The 19,538-nt window shown below is 40.3% G+C and overlaps 2 protein-coding genes across 2 annotated transcripts in view; both read right to left on the reverse strand.

The window, feature by feature from the left end:
• The window catches only part of plcg1 (phospholipase C, gamma 1), a 30,733-nt gene extending 29,626 nt beyond the window's left edge, over positions 1-1,107 (reverse strand). Inside the window, exon 1 of the mRNA XM_085442965.1 lies at positions 814-1,107. The gene's annotated coding sequence lies outside the window, so the exon portion shown is untranslated. The remainder of the gene's footprint in view (positions 1-813) is intronic.
• Positions 1,108-3,347: 2,240 nt separating this feature from the next.
• Positions 3,348-19,146, reverse strand: top1b (DNA topoisomerase Ib). The gene is made up of 21 exons (XM_085443441.1): positions 18,993-19,146; positions 18,655-18,679; positions 16,539-16,635; positions 15,856-15,988; positions 15,272-15,327; positions 14,286-14,390; positions 14,112-14,202; positions 13,924-14,009; positions 13,688-13,803; positions 13,480-13,601; positions 13,272-13,394; positions 13,010-13,197; positions 11,969-12,113; positions 11,713-11,856; positions 10,492-10,677; positions 9,884-9,952; positions 9,648-9,762; positions 7,826-7,953; positions 7,567-7,661; positions 7,174-7,323; positions 3,348-4,569 (listed from the first exon to the last, which is right to left on the reverse strand). Exons 1-21 carry the CDS (start codon positions 19,023-19,025, stop codon positions 4,467-4,469), a joined length of 2,310 nt encoding a protein of 769 aa, XP_085299567.1. The 5' UTR covers positions 19,026-19,146; the 3' UTR covers positions 3,348-4,466.
• Between the last annotated feature and the right edge of the window lie 392 nt (positions 19,147-19,538).

Genomic DNA, 19,538 nt, shown 5'->3' on the forward strand with positions numbered 1-19,538 from the left:
TAATGCTTTATAATGACCATTTATAAAATTATATTTCTAAAAACTCTTCTTTAATGTTCAGTCCCGAAACCACAAATGACTCATGTCATGTCATACACACACAAATATATATATATATATATATATATAGATAGATATTTTACGTTGTACGTCTTGATTACAAACATTCAACTTCTCAGATCATCTTATCTTCCGTACTTACAAGCTAAACAAAAAATGTGGGCAAAGAATATATTTCAAAACATACCTTTGACCTTATTAACTTAAGGGTACAAGTACTGAGAGCAACGATTAGGCTACAACCTTTCAATCCCATCAGAGTGCATTATGTATCATTAAGAGTGGTGTGAATAAATGAGAGCTGCATCAGAAACCCATCGTGCAACGAGAAATCATGTTGATGTAGATAAATACAACAGAAAGGAGAAACGGGGCTTAATGTTATTTAGACTGCTTTTTCAATTAAAAAAAGAAAAAGACCAACAGGCCTGTAACTCCCTACAGGAAAAAAAGTTTCCTGTGAAAACAGTTTTAGGAATACAACTGGTGGCGAATGGCAGAAGAGTGGGGTTAACGCTGTAACAAGAACCGTCTGGCTATTTTCACGGCGTGGAAACGGGGCCGGTGTGTGCTAGCATTTCGCTGGGCGAAAACAACAAACATACCCTGCTAGACCCGTAAAAAAAAACAGGGGGCTGAGGTAGCAGTAGCTGTTCTATTCATTCCTACTCCTCCTTTTCCTTTTCCGTGCGAAGAAAAATTAACTGGGAAAACAACACGTCGGAGAGGGGCTGCCGTGCTGGAACTACCTACCGCCGCAATCTCGGCCCGACCGCACATCTCCAACGGCTGGCTGCTCCTCTCTCCTCGCGTCTTTTCTCCTTCTTTTTTTTCCCACCCACACTCAGGTTTTCCGTGATTAAATCATCGCCGGGCTCTCATAAGGCGCTGCGGTCCGGACAACAACAATTCCCGTTTCCTCTTCTCGCCTCTGGCCGTCCATAGAGAGAGAGAGGCAGACAGACACCGAAGCCCGTGGTAAGACTACGCAAGTTTGTCTGCTCTCGGATCAAGCCAGCGCAGGCCCTCTCTGGCACGTCAAGCGACCCGGAGTCTGTCACGAGGCTTCCGTCGCGGCTTTTCACAATAAAAGAAGTAATCGCGTCGCGTAAAGAGGTTGAGAATGTAGTTTAAAAAAAGATTAATTTCGTGTAACGCGCCCGTTTCTTAATTAGGGCGACCTGATGTCCCTCTTTATGTGGGACAGCGAGTTTAATTTATTCGTTTTTTGTTTTTGTTTTTTGTTTTATTCCTTGCCCCACTGTCCTACATCTTGAGACAATGTTACACATTTTGACTGGTTCATGCACATTTCTGGCTTTTGCAAAAACTTTTTAATATAGTCAGAAAAAGGTTATCCTAATGCCAGTTCAATCCACTTTTATTTATATAGTGCCAGATCACAAAAACAGTTACCTCAAGGTGCTTTGTATTGTAAAGTAATGACTACATTAATATAGCGAAAACCTCAACAATAACTCGACCTCCTTATGAGCTAGCATTTCGCACAAACTGTGTTTAGTCTGCATTTATTTTATAGCGATCTGGTCGCCCTATTCACAACAGCTGTATGAAAAACAGATACATAACACTTCACATATCTTTCACACATTTAACATATGCATGTTTATTATCATTATCAATGTTTATTATCAAAGTAGTTGTGCTTTATTTCAAATAAACAGAGGCATCACCATGAGTGTTGGCGAGCGTGTGTACTTTTGGTGTTCTGTTTATGCAGTTGCTTTATCATCTGTGGTGACGGTGAAGCATGTTGTAATACTGGTTTTAAATAGGAAGCAACATCCACAGTTGAATGAGGAAGCAGAAAAAACTGCCGCTCCTTGAGGTTCCTTGAAGGAAATGGTGACCCTGTCATATTTTCAAGATATGACAGGGCTCATAGGGGAGAGCCTCTGATTGTTGGGGAGCGTTTCTAATGTTGTAGGGCCTTTACTCTCCTATACAAAACAACATGAGGTGGCTGATGTTGTGAATTGGTGCAACATAATTAAAATTAAAAAACAAGTAGTTGTCACTTGAAGATGGCTCCTAAATGGAGTCCGATTCCATACACTCTTATGGTAAAATGTTCAGCGTCACAACACAAAAAGTATATTTACAAAATAACGTTTGCAAAATACAATTTGGACAGTTTCTGTCTGTTTGGACAGTTTCAGCCCTCATAACAAACTTCAGTAGGGCAATTTATTTTTTTTAGTTAAAATCCAAAATTCCAAAGCCAAGGTTGATGTCATAGTGGTTATGTCCATCTTTGTATACAGTCTATAGTTTTAAACAGGTATTTATCACTTGTATGTTAAGTTTACATCCAAGCCATTTATTACTGATACCATCTAATTATATGCTTGTAATTTTTCTTACTGCATCATTTTGAAACATTCTTTCTTCTTGTTGTTTACCTTGGATTTCTTTGTATGTAGATGTGGAGAAGCAGAGACATCAGACAGTTTGTTTCTCTGATAGTCACACTTATTAGTGGGAAAAAGTGACTAAATAAAACCAATAACTACACTTTAAGGTCACTTACATTTCAGGTAGATAACTTAATCAGACTGATTTATGTCCTTCAAAGAAACCACTGACGCCTGTTTCCCTAATTATTCTTCAGTGTACAGTATTATCAACACCCCGATATTTTTTGTATTTGCTCAACAGAATTGTGACATTAAATTTCTCCCGCTGCCTTTAATGTCCATGTTTTATAAACCCAAGGACTAAGGGTTGTTGTTTTGACCTGATTTGCCATCTCTAAAAGTCAGTCAGTAGCCCTGTATTACAATATTCAGCTAAAATATGTGTATATGGCTGCTAATTGCTGCGAGGTAAAGCATCGTTACCTGATTTGCGTTCTAAATCCAACATCTGCAAAACTCTTTTTGAGGGCAAACGTTTTGACAAAGACATGCACTTAATTTGTAGTCAATCATGGCACTTCCGGTTTGACCCTGCTGTTCTGACTGCAAATAACGGCACAACGAGCAGTTGAAGCGGAATGGTATCGGCCTCTTAAAGACCCAGACCTTTCCTGAACACAGAGCTTACTGTCTCCTAAACATAGCCTTAAATAAACTTTTTTTTTTTTTTAGTTATTTTTTCCATTATAATTGTACATTTTAAAACATAAGTTGTTGACTGATTCCTGTTGATTCCCTCCACATCAGGAATCAGACAATGATTACACAGACATGTGTAATCAGACAATGAGCTTATTTTTAATGCCCACTTGAAAACTAATCAAAGCTGGCAACAAAAAGACGAAAAAGACAAGTCTGATGTTTTATTCTGAAACCTACAAAGCTCAAAACAAGCATTCAACTAACCAGGATTGCGATTGTGTGGTACAAGATCATATAGCAAGAAATATTAATGACAAAAGTTAGAATATCCATTCACATTTGCAAATGAATTCAAAGACACGTTCTGCTTTATCAGAGCAATACAAAAACAGCACGTTACAATGACAGACTTTTGAGATCTTATTTGGCAAAAATCCACCCCCCTTTTGTCAGGAGGAGCTATCCTGTATTTATTTTTTATTTTTTTTTTAGCTCTGGCATACAGTACATACACTGCCTTTCAGCTGCTTCAAGTAACCAAGATCCATATTACACAGAGTTCATCGTAAAACTGAGGAAACGAACACGCAAAAGTTGCATTTGAGCAATGAAAAGCCTTCTGTTATAATGCTTACAGCACACATTTTAAAAAATACTGAATCAGTCACTAAAAGAACAAAACAAAACAAAAAACAGACAAAAGTATATGTACATCCCTGAAAGAAACAGCAAACTCAGAGAGGTGATGGAAAAAAGGACGACATTCTGTGCGCTAATAGTTGTGCGAGCATAGTGCTGGGGGTTTTCTGATCTTCACACTGTCACCAGTCTGTCATTTCATTTCATCTTTCACACTAAAATTACACAAATGAAAAGTCATCACATCACCTCTCTCTCGTGTTGCGTCTCACAGTCTCCCATACAAACATTTGTTTAATTCATTATTCTATGACAATATAGATTTATTTCTCAATAAATCTGATGGCTTACAAATTTCAATACATTTTATCTCACAAAAGATAATACTAATGTGTCCGTCGCTGCTGGGTCACAGGCAGATAGCTGCAGCTACATACGCAATACTGTAGTTTTGTAAGAGAGAGATGCCCTTCGGCAGCTTGGTCAAATGGTTAAGGAGTTATTTTCCTATACATAGCTAATCCTTATGTACAGCACAATTATTCACCTGCGATCGGCTCTCGAGCAGAGGCTTACCTTCCTCCTTCACTGCCCTGCAGCAGCAACACAGTGGAAACATTTTGACATCTCCTGCAAACCATTTTCATATCAAAGGCATGGGTATAAAAGGTAAAACATTAAATAGGTTTAAAACTCATAGTCTTTATCGGCCATGTCGATCGCCCAGGCGAACTTCTCTCTCTGGGTTTTGTTGTAGATTTTCTCAATGGGAATACCGAACTTCTTGCACCTGGGATTGGAGGAAAGACAAGACAGAATGAAAAAAGAAATACTGTGTGAAATGCAACAGTGGCAGTTCGACAAATAGGTTGATAAAAGAGTGGTTTTGTTTCAGCTGATGGCTGCTGTCAGGTCTTGCGAGCTTCCGTTAACTGCAGTTTTCTTACGCTTCTGTATAATTACGGTTTCAGATCCCCTCGCTCTCTCTTTTGCTTTTTGAGTGTTTCATTTGACAAAAACAATAAAACACAATATGAACGATTTCAAGATTAAGAGATTTGACTTAATTTTTCATATATTCTCTACATATTGTTATAACTTGGCCACAAAAAGCATGCAGTGAAAGTCTGCTGTCACGTCAATACTAATACTGGATTTTATTTTTTGTTACAGTACTGGTAAATTTGCAGCAGTTTGTTGGATATCAGTAGGACATCACATCGTCTTTGGCTTGGAGACTGACTGGGCCGTTTGTCCTTGGTTTGCAGGCAATCTAAACAATGTGGCATGAAAGTGTCCATGTGACTCACTGAACAGGAAAGTCTAAGAAGAATATTAGAGAGCAAATCAGCTGCAAACAGAAAATTAGTTTCTGTTTTCTAAGAAAGGTTTTATGCACACATTCACAGAACACTGAACTACTGGTGATGGTAAAAAAATGATTCACTCTGGTTACACGGCCCTCGTGTAGGCTTCTTTTTCTACCACAAACTTATCAGTAGAAACACCTTATACCAACTGTCAAGCACGGTGGTGGAGGGGTGATGATTTGGGCTTGTTTTGACCTGGGAACTCAAGTATTCTTGAGGGAGATGTCAGGCCATCTGTCCAACAGCTAAAGCTCAGCACAAGTATGGGCAATCGCAATTCCAAGCACAGCAGCAAATCTACAAAAAATAAGAGTCGAGGTGTTGCAACAGGCCAGTCAAAGTCCAGACCTCGACCCGAATGAAATGTGGTAGGCCCTTAAGAGAGCTGTGCAGATGCCCACAAACCTCAATGAACTAAAGCAAAACTAAAGCTGTAAAGAAATGTGTGACAAAGTTTCTTCACAACAATGTGAACGAGTCTTACAGAGAACAATTACTTTAAGTTATTGCTGCTAAAAGCGGTTGTTGGGGTCGAGTTTTTGAAAGCTTTCTTTTTCACATCATTGTGATCTGAGACGTCTGGAACAAAGATACTTAATTGACACACAAGATTTTACAAGCCTGCTGCCTGTGGCAGGACATAAAACATATTTATCCATCCTTTTTTAAATCTGTTTATTCAATTCAGGGTCGCAGGGAGGCTGGAGTCTATCCCGGCTGTGTTGGGGTGAAAGGTACACAGTGGACAGTTTGACAGTCAATCGTTATGCTCTCATATTATTTCTAATACATAAAAACAAACACACAGCTTCTGATTTTGTAGTTTTTACATAAAAAACAATTACGGTTTATAATTGAAGGTTAAACCTTAACATGTGGATCCAATACTCTAACAAACTAACAATCACACTTCACACAGCTTTATGTGACTGTTGAGGGCAAAGTTAAAAGCATAAAATGTGGCAAGAATGGAGTAGAAGAAGAATAAAGACAGAATGAAACACTTTTGATTAGACAGCTTTGACAAAGATTACTTAATAAATATTACGATGTATATTAAGTATTTATACTTCTTCTGCAGCGCGGTACTGTTTATGTTATGGTCTCAAGGGTCTTGTGTATTATTTGGACCCTCAGTTAACATTAGTGAAAGTCAGTTTCTGTTTAATTGCTGCTGCTGCTTTTAATGTTTAAAGTTTTTGATCTTTGTGCTCAACTTCTGAGTCCTTGCTTCAGATTTATCATTTTGTTGACAGTTAATTTTGAAATTTGTAGATAAAGACTCAATAAAGACTTTCCTGGTTAAGTCATCCAAAAGCTAAAGCTGTTACTGAGATATAATAAAATGAGAGAAACCATGATTAACTAGCTAAAATTTTAATTTCCTAGCCGTTAAGCCAGTGTACCTTCACCATACCATTACTCACAAATACCATAGTTTACACCATGTTCCCATGCACCACCCTTTATTAGGATCCCCATCCCTTACGCCCTACAACCAAGAAAATCACGGAGGATTCCTGTATCCATTGTGCTTGAGGAGGAGGTTCTCCATAAATAGCTGTGGGGCATCGGTTAAGGAGGGCGGACCGCCATGTTCCCCCTCTCTATGGCCAAGTCCCTCCATTCACCCACAGACAGCACCTCATTGCCTTCCCACATGGAGGAAGGAGGGCTGTTTTGCGACGCTCCCTAGCTTTCAGAAACAAACCCCATTGTTCCTCACGCTCACACGCTTTTCTTCCTCTTATTTTCCTTTTGCAGCAGTTAGCTTTTTTGCTTGAGCTGCTCCTTTTCCTACAATGCAAAAGCATTTCCTGCCTTTCTGTCACCAAGGGTAGGTATGGACTGCACATACCCACCCACCCAGAGGCTGCCTGCCTATTTATCAGTAGGGGGGTTGCTCATAAAGTCATAGTATAAAACAACAAACAAACAAACAAAAAAAAAAAGATGCTCTGATTAAATAATAATTAACAGCTAATAAACGCAGATACAGAATGTCTTCTGTGCACAATAAATACCATGCCACAGAGATGCGTGGATCCAGGTAATTAAGCTTGGAGGTTCCCAGAGCAATTTGTTTGTTCTCCTCTCTGTCTGTGGCTTGCACCTGGAGTTTCATCAGCTGCTCCTCTATCCTCTGTACAGCTTTACGCTTCATCTCCACAGCCCTTACAAAGAAAAACAAACACAGGGCAGAGAGAAGGAAGAAGACAGATACACAAGATGCAAAGGAAAACAAAGACGGGGGTGTACGAAGGCGGGGAGACAGAGAGAGACGAGGAATTATAACGACAGACTTTAAATGCCCTGGACACCATTTAAACTTCGTTGCTGAGGAGCAAAGATGTTTAAGTAATTAAGTAATTGATCAAACTCTCTTGTACTCATTAGCGGTGCTAATGTTTTCTTACTTTTTGCTCTTGTCATCATGGGAAGCCTTGTGATCAGCTTTGGCAGCCTTCAGCTGCTTCCTGGCTGCTGATAGTTGATTTTGTTTCTCATCGATCTACAATCACAACAAATGCACACAGAGTGAAGTCTAAAAGCTGCACCACCAAAAGAGTGGATAGCTTTACCTTTAATGGGTACAAAAAAAAATGCCTGTTTACTGAGAACAAATTCTAATGGAGGAATAACAAAACCAGAAACAATCGTAACACAGACGTTTACCTTGTTCTGAAGATTTTGCATGGACTTCTCAAATGTTTTGGGCGGAGCTCTCTGGTGGTTGCAAAGAATGGCCACGGCCCGGTTGGCTCGGTTGTACGATAGGATCTTTGCTGGGATGCTGTCATCAGCTGTTGATCCAAAAACAACATAAGAGGAAAAGTTTAGAATGATTTAAATTTAAAATGACCCAAACTTTGCTGTGTAAAGGGTTTAGCCAATTTGCTAAATTGCTGCTAACCTGCTGTTACTATAATTCTATCACATAATGTAATAAAGTAGTTATTTTTGAATGGAAAGGCCCAAAAAGGCATTAAGTGTACAATGCTCATGTGAACAGTTATTATTAGTCATTCCTTCTTCCTTTTTCACCTTTCCTCTGCGCTGTTGCTCTCCCAGGTTTAATGAACAGACACGCGTATAATGACATCTGTCTGTACAGTACAAGTAGACTGGTATACAGCTTAAAAGTACAGGCTTAAAGTTACCTGTGTGAGAGGAGCAGGAGTCAGTACTTTTGTTTACATGGTGGAAACAATACTTTAATACCTGCACTGTCATGAATATAAACTCCAGAGTCCAGGTGTCACAAACAGTGACTGTAGAAAACAAAATCACTTCTACAGTCACTGGTCACAACACAGCACAGAAGCCACCAGTTACAGCTTCACATACACTCCCAGGTCACTTTATTATGCAAACTTGTTCAGCTGCTTGCAAATATCTAATAAGCCATGGCAGCAGCTCAGTACATTTAGGAATGCAGACACGGTCAAGTTCAAAGTGAGCGTCAGAACGAGAAAGAAAAGTGATTTAAATGTCTTTGAACCTGGCGTGCTGGTTGGTGCCAGGCTGGTCTGAGTATCTGAGAAACAGCTGATTTGCTGGGATTTTCCCATACAACTATCTCTAATGGTACAGAGAACTGTATAAAAAAGAAAAAATATCCAGTGAGCAGCACTTCTCTAGGAAAAAATGCCTTGTTCATGTCAGAAATCAGAGAAGAATAATCTGAATGCTTCGAGCTGACAGGAAGGAAACAGTAAAAGTTAAAGAACCAATTGTTATACCCAAGGTATGCAGAAGAGCACCTCTAAAAGCACAACACATTTAACACTGAAGAAGACGGGCTACAGCAGCAGAAGATGACACCGGTGCCACATCAGTCAGCAAAGAACACGAACATGAGTCTACAATTTGCACGAGCTCACCCAAACTGCACAACAGAAGATTGGCTCATCTGATGAGATTTGAGTTCATTCTGTAGAGTCAGAATTTGATGTACATGAAAACACTGATTCATCCTGTCTTATAATAGTTCAGACTGCTGCTGCTGGTGTAATGTTGTGGGATATGCTTTCTTGGCAGACTTCGGGCCCCTTAATACCAGCTGAGCCTGCCTGAGTATTGTTGCTGAATCCATCTAACCCCGCTCCTGTCAGGATAAAACACCATGTCACAAAGCTCAGATCATCTCAGTCTGGTTTCTTGAACATAACAAGAAGTTCACTGTACTCAAACAACCTCCACAGTCACCAGATCTCAAACCAATAGAGAAACTTTGGAATGAGGTAGAATGGGAGATTTGAGTTATGGATGTGTGGCTGACAAATCTGCAACAACTGATGCCGTCATATGAATGTGGACCAAAATCTCTGAGGAATGTTTCCAGCACCTTGTTGAATCTATATCATGAAGAATTAAGGCAGTTGTGAAGGCCAAACCTGAGAGTAGCAAAGAGTACCTAATAAATTGAGACTAGCACTAACTTATTTAATGATGACAATGAGTTGCTATAAGACTACATGAAACCATTTTCACTCACAACAGGTCAGCTCCTTGAGCTGCTGTTGCAGGGTGATGGAGGCGTTATAGGTACGGAAAACTTTGGCTGTAAGTCCATCCATCAGCTCCTGTAGGTGCTTATTTAGAATAGATGTCTGCAGGAAACACAGAAAAGAAGAGGGAACAACAGTTAAGGAGGGCAGGTGAATCAGAATTATACAAAGTAGTTAAAGTAAACATTTAACGTGAAGGCAGGTATTCTTGTGTGTTTCTCACATTCAGTCTGTCAAAGAGGTCGTCTTCAGGCTGTTTGTTTTCCAGGAACAACTGGAGGTTTTTAAAGACCTGACAGGAAACAAGAACGAAGATGTACTCAGCCTCAAATCAGTCACTTACATTTAACTCTTAAAACTGTGGCCATGGATGCACTGACACATTGTTACCAGCAGAGGGTGTGGGTTTATTTGTGCCCATGATGACAAGTGCAGGTGGTTTATAGACTGCAGGTTAGTGTGCTTTGTGTGAGTGCTTTTTAACTGGTACTTCAGAGGAAATGCAGCCAAACAGACAGGACCCAGACGTGCTGAAGAATTTGCAATTAAAAACGCGCGTGTGTGTGTGTGTGTGTGTGTGTGTGTGTGTGTGTGTGTGTGTGTGTGTCGTTTGTACACTCTGTTAATGGCAGGAAACAGACCACCCTGTGAGGCAGAGCTGACGGAAAACTATTTCTTTCTGATCACCTGCCTGTACAAACATCCTCCATAGATTAGAACATTTTTATCTCATCAACACTAAATTCCACATCTGTCATTACACAACCAATATCTGCCACAGCACCTCTTTCTTCCCTCATTAACTCCTCCCCTTCTCATTTCCTTCCTTACCCTCTTCTCCACGGGTATTTTGTTGTAGTAGCGGATGGAGTCTTTTCCTAAAAAGTCAAACTCCACAACGTACTCCTGGTCGTCCAGCTTGGGGTACAGTTTGATGTGTTCCACTCGCAGCGAGCAGCAGCCAACGGTGTCCGCCGTCTCGCCTTCCTCCTTTTCGTTACCTGCCCTCAGAGCCAGCTATGAGAAAAACACCAAACATCACAAACATAAGCAAAACTTCAGAGCAGAACATTTGGTCAGGATTTATGTAGGCCCTGTGATGAACTGCTGAGCTGTTAGAAATTAAAGGATACCACATTGTTTGATGGAAATTAACATTTTCAGCCTACAGAGGGCTGAATTTAAAGACATCCCAAAAACCACAAAGATGCTGGTCTTCTATGGCAAATGCCAATCAGGCTCCACAGTTTCATGCAGTGAGCACAGAGCCCAGCTCACCCTGCCCCTTGCACAAAGGAGCAGATACTGGTCCTACTGATGGGTTAAGGACTTTCTACGGTCAGCAAACCTTCTGGTAATGACACGTATTGATGTGCCATCCTGGAGGAGCTGGACTACCTGTGAAACCTCTGTAGGGTGCAGGTGTTGCCTCATGCTACCAGTAGTGACACTGACCCCAGCCAAAGAGGGAGGAAGAAGAGGGGAAGCCGTCTAAGATAAGATTTAATTGCTGGGATTTTTATAGATGGAGATGATATGACGTATGATAGGGAACTAGCCAAAGAAGCAATGTTGAAAAAGTGAAAAGTAGATTGAAGTTGGAAGGAAATTCATTCTAATTTGGTGGGGTTTATATCTCAAGCACAGACATCAGGACTGCCTCTGCACGTGGGCCCACGGCCCTGGATGTCTGGAGTGAGAGATGAGACGAGGAGTCAGCAATGGCCTTATGGTGGCCTGGAATATGTTCAGCTCGGAATAGGAACTGGTGAGTGACTGACAGCTGTGGAGGACAACACATTAAAGGGATGATGGACGGAAATGAGAACGTAGTGCTTGGAGGCATAGGGAATGCACGAGATGTGAAAATTCAGCTGAATTATCTACAATAGTTCACGTCACTTTACAGCGATTTCCCTTTTCAACCTACTACTTCCACTAGTTCTACTTCTACTACTTAAATCAAAGCTGCTGTACGTTCTTGTCTATAATCTACTTTATCTATTTTATCACTTGGTGCAGTCACCATAATTTTATTGTATTCTTATTTACCTTGTCTATGAAGTACAGCGCCACAGCTCTCTGTCTGATCCTCATCTCTTTTGACTTCCAGTCCTCTCTGTACTGAGCACGGATGCGATCCACACACTTCTTTAAACGCCGGGCAGTTTCATATTTCTGCCAGTCCTTCTCCCCCTGCACACACACACACACACACACACACACACACACACACGTACGTCCCATCATTGGGAAAATGGTAGAAAAAAAAGGTTACTGGGGGAAAAGGCGGCGAAAGCGCGGGTACCTTGATCCTGGAGCTCGGGTTTAACATGATGTACTTGATGGAGCCCTGGATGTTCTCTGTCCAAGATGCTAACCAGGTTACTTTGTTGTCATGTCGAACCTCCTTCCATTTTGTCCCTGGGGGAGGTTTGGGGTGCTTGGAGTCCCTACATAAAAAGAGCCAGAGTTACCAAACAGGTGCAAAACATGCTGGCACATTTCCACTGATCTATGTTTGGAGCTGTTCCCACGGTGGAGCTTTGTGCTGATTTAAAAGCGTTCCTCAGAGGTACCAAAAATTAAATAACTCATCTTTTTTCTGCAGTGTAAACACCACAGCTATGAGACAATAGTGCAAAGAGAACATAAAATCCCACCTTCCAGTATGCGGGGGTGAACATGTCCTCCCTGGCTTGTGTTATTGTTTGCACGGATACAGTTTACACTGACAGGAAGACCACCTTTGACATGGTGCCAGAAGCGCATGTGTGTGTCAGTGATACATCTGCCATACTGTATATGCGACAGGCAGCACGTACAATCTTTTACCCAGTGTTTTTTCTTTGATGGCAACTGACCGCTACAATTTAGCTTTCCCATAAACTCTCCCACACATCCCGCCTCCAAAGCAAAAACAACATCATTTCCACAGTCTGTAAATAAATACGGTAATCACAAAATCAAAAGACAGAAGCACAGATTAACAGAAAACAAGGCAGACAGGTGGTAAAACAAGGTGATCGGTGTGGGGTAAATGCCTGTGACCTCCTGACCAAACACTTCATCAATACTCAAAGCCTCATCAGTTGCTGCTTATTATATCCTTTCACATGCACACATCCTCTTATTTTATCCCTTTAACAACAACAGTCTCATCATCTTTCACATGTCCTCACCTAAAATGGTTTTACAGGGCCACCTTGTGGTAAATCTCATAACCAAACACGATAACAACAACTTGTGTCCAGATTTTATGTTTCTGCTATGCTTCGCCTCTGAAACAGGAACGGTTAAAGATCAGGGCAGCTGAGGTGGCGATAACGGTGACAAAGAGATTTCCTACTTGCTACAGTTAATAATGATGTCTTCGGGTCTGATGCGCCGCTTCAGCATGCCCATCTTTGGATGGTCCCCCCGTCCTCGGAAAAGGCCCGGCGGCTCGATGCGGAAATTTCCGATCCTCTCCTTGTGGTTGTCCATGATGCAGAAACCATACTCCTGAAGGAGCCGTTCATTTTCCTCTTTGATTTTCTACAAGATGTATGAAGATATATTGAGAAATCCCAGAGTTCTCGAGGTTGGAAGAGTGCACCTAACTGCAATACCTGTTTCTCCTCTTTAGACATCTGTTTCCGAGCTTCTGACTGGGCCTTGAAGTACTCGCTCATCTCACTGAAGTCACATTTATTCAGGTCAGTAATCACAGACTTCTCCTCTGATGTCATTTCCTAAAATAAAACAGAAGACATGTGAAGCCCCATTTAAATACTTGGAAATTCACACTATCTGCAGAGCCATGTCCATTTTCCTCACCTTCCTCCAGTCTTTAAAGAAGTTCTTCCTAAAGATGTCCTTCGTGGTATACTCATGATCCAACATTTTGGCAAAAAATGTTGCAACCTCTTCAGCAGGAGCACTCAGCTTCATAGGCTTACCTACAAATACAGGAAATTACATTATTTTAATAAAAGATAATAATAAGTACACAAAAATAAGTTTTCTTTAATACAAACTGACTCACCACCATAGTAAAATTTAACTTTGCCTGGCAAGGGTTCGTATGGAGGCGCAAACACTGGACCTTTATGTTCCAGGAAGCGCCATTTGGAGCCGTCGGTATATCTTTCCTCCTCCCACCTAATCATGACAAACAACAACACAACACAACCGATGAGAGAGAAAAAACTGCACTTTATCTAAATAAGTGGTTTGTAATTTCCTGAGGAAAAGATCAATTTGTGTCTATAATTAACTCACCATTTCCACTTCTCTTCTTCTTCTTTTTTCACTTTCTTCCCGTCTGTTCCTTTTTTGTCTTTTATCTTCTTTTTGTGCTTTATACCCTAAAAATGGATTCAATTAAATAGATCTACAAGGAGATACACAGCAGATGCCCCAACCCGGAAAATATTTTTGTCATTACAGTGTATTAACATGTAATAAACCTCATCTTCCTCGTCTTCGTCGTACTCATGTTTCCTCTTTTTGGCCTTTTTGTCGTGTTCCAACTTGACTTTTTTGGGCTTGTATTCATATCTGTAGAAAATTACACCACTACATGAACAACCAAAGCTGAACTGCAACTACAAGCGTATTGGATTCATTTGAATGACACCTACTCTTCATCATCATACTCTTGTCTGGAGCTCTTGTTGTGTTGGGGTGAGGGGTAGAAGCCATTGTCTTCCTCAGGTTCACTCTTAATGCCAGCAGGGCTCCTGTCTCTAATTGGCACGTCAAAGACATTGAACAGCATTTTAGTAAATGACAACAAAGCAATAACTGCTCTTTAGTATAATTATTTTAAAAGCAAATAACGGCTGATTCATGAGTACTTTTACTGCATGATAACTGCAAAGGTCTTTAGCCATCTGTCATTTCTTGTTATTTTGCTAGAAAAACAGGAAATGGGTGCAGTGATGGACTGAAACGTGCAGGCACAAATGACACTGCAGACTATAAGTCAAAAACAGAGTTTGTGCAATTCTAAAATGAAAGTCAATATTTGGTATGACCACATTTATAAAGTCTCTTAGGCAAGCCTGTAATTTCTTTAAATCTTCAGGAATCATTCTCCAGGCTTCTAGAAGGACATTCAAAGCTCTTCGTTGGATGTTGGCTAATCCATGACTGACCGTGTTTCTTTCTGCATTTTCTATTTTTTTTCTTTCAACTATATTAGTAGTGTGTTTTGGAATAAATAGCAAGCTGAAAAATAAAGGATTTGCCAGACACTTTTCAAATGATATTCCAGGTTCAATCAAAATCTGTCACGTTACTGTGTTCATAATTTTATCAATTTTGGCAAGTGCCATTTTTATGCTTGAATCATGCATACATCAGTGTTAAGTGTCTTAAAAAAACAAACAAAAAAAACATTCCTCTGAAAATGGTCAGGTACAAGGACTGGACTGAAAATAAGTAAAAACACAAAACAAAAACAAAAAATCAGCCAATGTTCAAAGTAAAACTTTGAAAAACCTTCGGATATAATGGAGAACTGTTGTTCAAGAGCATTTTACCACTAGAAGTAATAGATAAAGAAATGAAATGTGCTTCAGGACTTGTGCAGAGTCTGTAGCTGCAACAAAGCGATCATGTTTACCTCACATATCCATTTTCCTTCTCCCTTTTAGGCTTCTCTAAATGAGATGATTGAATCTGAGAAATGAGAAAATATAGAAAACCATGTTAAAACGTATGCCACACCTTTGCCAACTTTAAAAACTAATTTTAAACTTTAGCATATAGTCAGAGTTAACTGAAAACCAGAGGGGCTCTGGTTGCTTGTCAGTGTTTGTTTCTAATGAGGCCAATCTCTCTGGAGGATTTTAGAAACGTTAAAAAAAACAGGACCAAAAACAATTTGTCACAAAAAATAACGACTCACAATCTTTACTCCAAACACATATAAAGCTTTTCATTTAAAAGCATACCGACGGATTTACTTTACCAAACTGACCATCCCAGCCTTGCCGTAATGGTCCATTTGATTCACCTTTTATTGTTTATTTTATTTTCACTTACTGAATACCAAACGGGACAGGCCCAAAAAAAAAAAAAAAAAAAAAAAAAAATATCAGGTTTCAACATCTTTTGCCATAATACTTTGAATACACAGGAAAAAAATAAAAAATTTAAAAAAAAATTAAAAAAAAATAAAAGCATACCGACGACCCATAAACAAACCTTCTCTTCTCTCCTCTTGTCTTTGTCCCTGTCTTTGTGTTTTTGTCTGTGTTTGTCTGAGCTGCTGTCGCTGTGCTTCAGTCGCTCTTTGTCTTTGTCTCTGTGTTTCTTCTCAGAGTGCTCCTTATGCTCACTAGAACACAGAAGACACAAAAGGCAGAGATCAAGCGTAAAAGGTCAGACGAGGTCTGGATGTGCAGACACAGAAGATGCCATCACAAAAAAAACCAAAAAAAACAACCACCGGCAACGTACGCTTATCGTTTTTAATCACACAAAGACAGAGACGCGGGCTGTCAACAATAACGGACAAAGTAATGACAGCTACTTATGACACACAAAAAGAAACCATAACAAATCCACAATGGTTCCAAGATTGAAAGATTTCATTAAGAAACTTAATTTGACGTTGCTGTATTTATTTTAGTTAAATCAGCAGTCACTTATTGAGTCTTTCATATTACTGTGTTTGATACTGACAAAATGAAATTTGGATTTTGTCAGGATCCTCCTCATTTAAAATGTTCCCATAACACCGCAAAAGTGAATACATACCATTACAAAGACTTAACTCTGAAAACCGATTATTTCAAGAGAGTAAGGGAACAGCCAAACATAAAGGCAGGTGTGAATGATGTTTAGCAGATCACCAAATAACTGAGACAAAGAAACAGACATCTTACCTGTTGCTGTGCTTGAATTTCTCTCGCTCCTTGTCTTTTTTGTGATCTTTGTGTCTGTGTTCCTTGTCTTTGTGCTTGTCTTTATGTTTGTGTGTGTCTACAGTACAAGGGAGAAATCAACTTGTTGAGAAGCATTTAAAGATATCAGAACAAAAACTTTTTAAATGATTCTTTCACAATTAGCTGTTTGCAATTTGCATGATTTGTCAGGATGTGTCACCTCCAAGGCAACATTCACTTACCAACACTTTATTAGGTACACTTATTCAATTGCTTGTTAATGCAAATATCCAATCAGCCATTCACATGAAAGCATTTATTATGTATTCAGGCAGCATCAAAAAGGTGAGGAAAGGTGAAGTGATTTTTGATGTGGTGTGGTTGATGGTGCCAGATATCCCAGACATTTCAGAAACTGCTGATTTACTGGGATCTTCCCATACAACCATCTCTAGGTTTACAGAGAATGGTCCAAAAATATTTACAGAGAGCGGCAGTTATCTGGGAGAAATCGTCTTGTTGATGCCACAGATCAGAGTAGAATGGCCAAAGTGCCTATAGGAAAGGAACAGTAAGTCAAATAACCAATTGTTATAACCAAAATGTGCAGAAGAGCATCTCTCAGCAGCAGAAGACCACACTGGGTGCCACTCCTGTCAGCTAAGAACAGGCTAAAATTTGCACAGGCTCACCACAATCACCAGATCACAAGTCAAAAGAGCACACTATGGGATGCATGGCTGGATGGATATGCAACTTACAAATCTCCAGCATCTATGATGCCATCATGTCGACATGGGCCAAACTCTCTGAGGAACGTTTCCAGCACGTCGTTGAATCTATACCACTAGAAATTAAAGTAGCTCTGAAGGCAGGCCACAGCCTGCACAAAGTGTACCTAATAAAGCGGCAGCTGAATGTACATGCCTTGGTAAAGCTGCAACAAATCTACTGAGAAGTGACATCTTAAGGACGAACTGTGCAACAAACGTCCGTTCCCTTACTTCTGGTTCCAAATCTCGGAGAAACACTTTGTCAACAAACATGCAAACACACAAAACAAAAATCTCTTAATGCATGCAGAGATAATTGCAATGAGACAATAAGAGACACAAATCTCCAAAAGAAGAACTTGGCTGGTGAGGACTGGGGGGGGGCTAAGTATGTTTCATACCCACCCAGCAAAACATCATTCCTCCACGGGTATTTTCCACATAGATCAATTTTGTTTTCATACACTCCTGCTGCCAGCCAAACGACTAGCCCGTAATGATTCTGCATGTTCTCCTAATATTAAAATGCTTCCTGCTGAGTAAAATCCCCCCAAAGGTAGACCTGAAACAGTCTGATCATCACCTTGTGACTCTCTGTTGTCATGGCAGTTTAATAACCACATAATCAGCTTTTGTAATATATACCACATTTTAATAAGAAACTAATTTCCCTCAGACAGCTTTGCTTTGCATCAAATAAAGCATTTAAACAAAAAAGGCTGCTCCCAACTTAAGTGTAATTTAAGTATAATTTGTGCCAAAAAAATAAAAAAATGTGGATGTTTTTAATAATGCCGTGCAACTTTTTTCAGTGTGTGAGAGGGCTTGAAGTTTGGTGTGAGTATTCCTCGTTAACAGTGCAGATAAATATCTCTTAAGGAAGGATGGAGGCAGAGCACAGGTGGTGGTGAGATAGGGGCAGGGAGAGGCGATAAGCTCCCAGCTCTCGCCTCCATATCACGGCAGACAGTTGGCTCTGTGCTCGGCGCCCTGCCTGCTTCATACAGAAAAAGAAAATGGCGCAGAGACTAAGTCCTCAGCCCCAATTCGGCCACTTTCGGCTCCAAAATTCGCTGCGATTCCACGCACGTATCGCCAGTCTAAAGCATGCAAAATTTACACGACGCCAGGCCCTTTCGGAATACCCCGTCAGATTAAAAAAACGAGACTGGCAAGGGTGCATTTCAGACCCTCTTTTTGAACAATAGCCGCAAGAGAGTGGAGGAGAAGGGACTTAGTCTCTGGGACGCCATTTCTGTCCTTTAAAAAAACTAACAGTAGACAGATTCCAGCTGGAAATCGAGAGTCAGAATGAACAAGAAAATCCTCATTAGAGGTCCTACCGCTTCCTTTAGATCCGGAATTGACCTGAAAATTGTGAAAAAAATGTTTTTAATATTTCAATTTTAAAAACGCCGGTAAGCTCGCTTATTCAAGTTTCAATAGGAATATACGCTGAGCCTAGGAATGTGCGTATTTCTGCACAACAAAGAGCCGAGAGAGCACAAAAATGTAAAAGTTTTCTCCTAAAATAAACAGAGCAGCCTAACTTGCAGCGACAGCTAACGTTAATTTGCGCTCATTTCATATCCTGATGGTTAATACTTGTGTTATGTCTGTTATTGCTGAGAGAATTGATCCAAAACTGTACAGAAGACACTAATTATCGGCCAAAAGCTACCTGGGAGTCTCCGCGTCCGTGGTCTCCGCTCATGGTCAAGTTGTTTTTGTTTGTTACGCAGGTAAAGTTAAGAGTAGACAGCTGTTAAAGGATGCAGCCGCACAGGATGCGAGGCTCGGGGAACCCTCACTGACAGCCTGGAATGGAGTCCCGATGTTTACCGACTGCGCATGCGCAACCCAACCTGGAAGAAGGCTGTGCATGGTCCTTACCTGAACCGCTATCATAACACCATTTTTACCGGGTTGGTGAGGACACTGGACATAAAAGATCGGAAAACTGGAAATTGTGTTGGAGCCCAAAGATTTTGAACTTTTAGCTGTTTCACAAGTTTTTACAGCTTTTCCTGTTGGGCTTCAATTTGATAAATATGTGTGTAAACTTACGGAAAAAAGTTATGTTAGCTCAGTGTGAACATTTGTTGTTATTTTATAGCATATTTCTATAGTACATATTGGAAAAACCAAACCAAAACAACAACAAAAAACCCCACACTTTGTTATGTTAAGTCCAAAATTGACGTCATGTCCAGTGGCCACATTGAAG

The sequence above is a fragment of the Copadichromis virginalis genome, linkage group LG20 (genome assembly GCF_057382275.1).
Source record: "Copadichromis virginalis isolate Kocher_CV1m ecotype Utaka linkage group LG20, C_Virginalis_male_GT1.1, whole genome shotgun sequence".
In the NCBI taxonomy this organism is placed as follows: Eukaryota; Metazoa; Chordata; class Actinopteri; order Cichliformes; family Cichlidae; genus Copadichromis; species Copadichromis virginalis.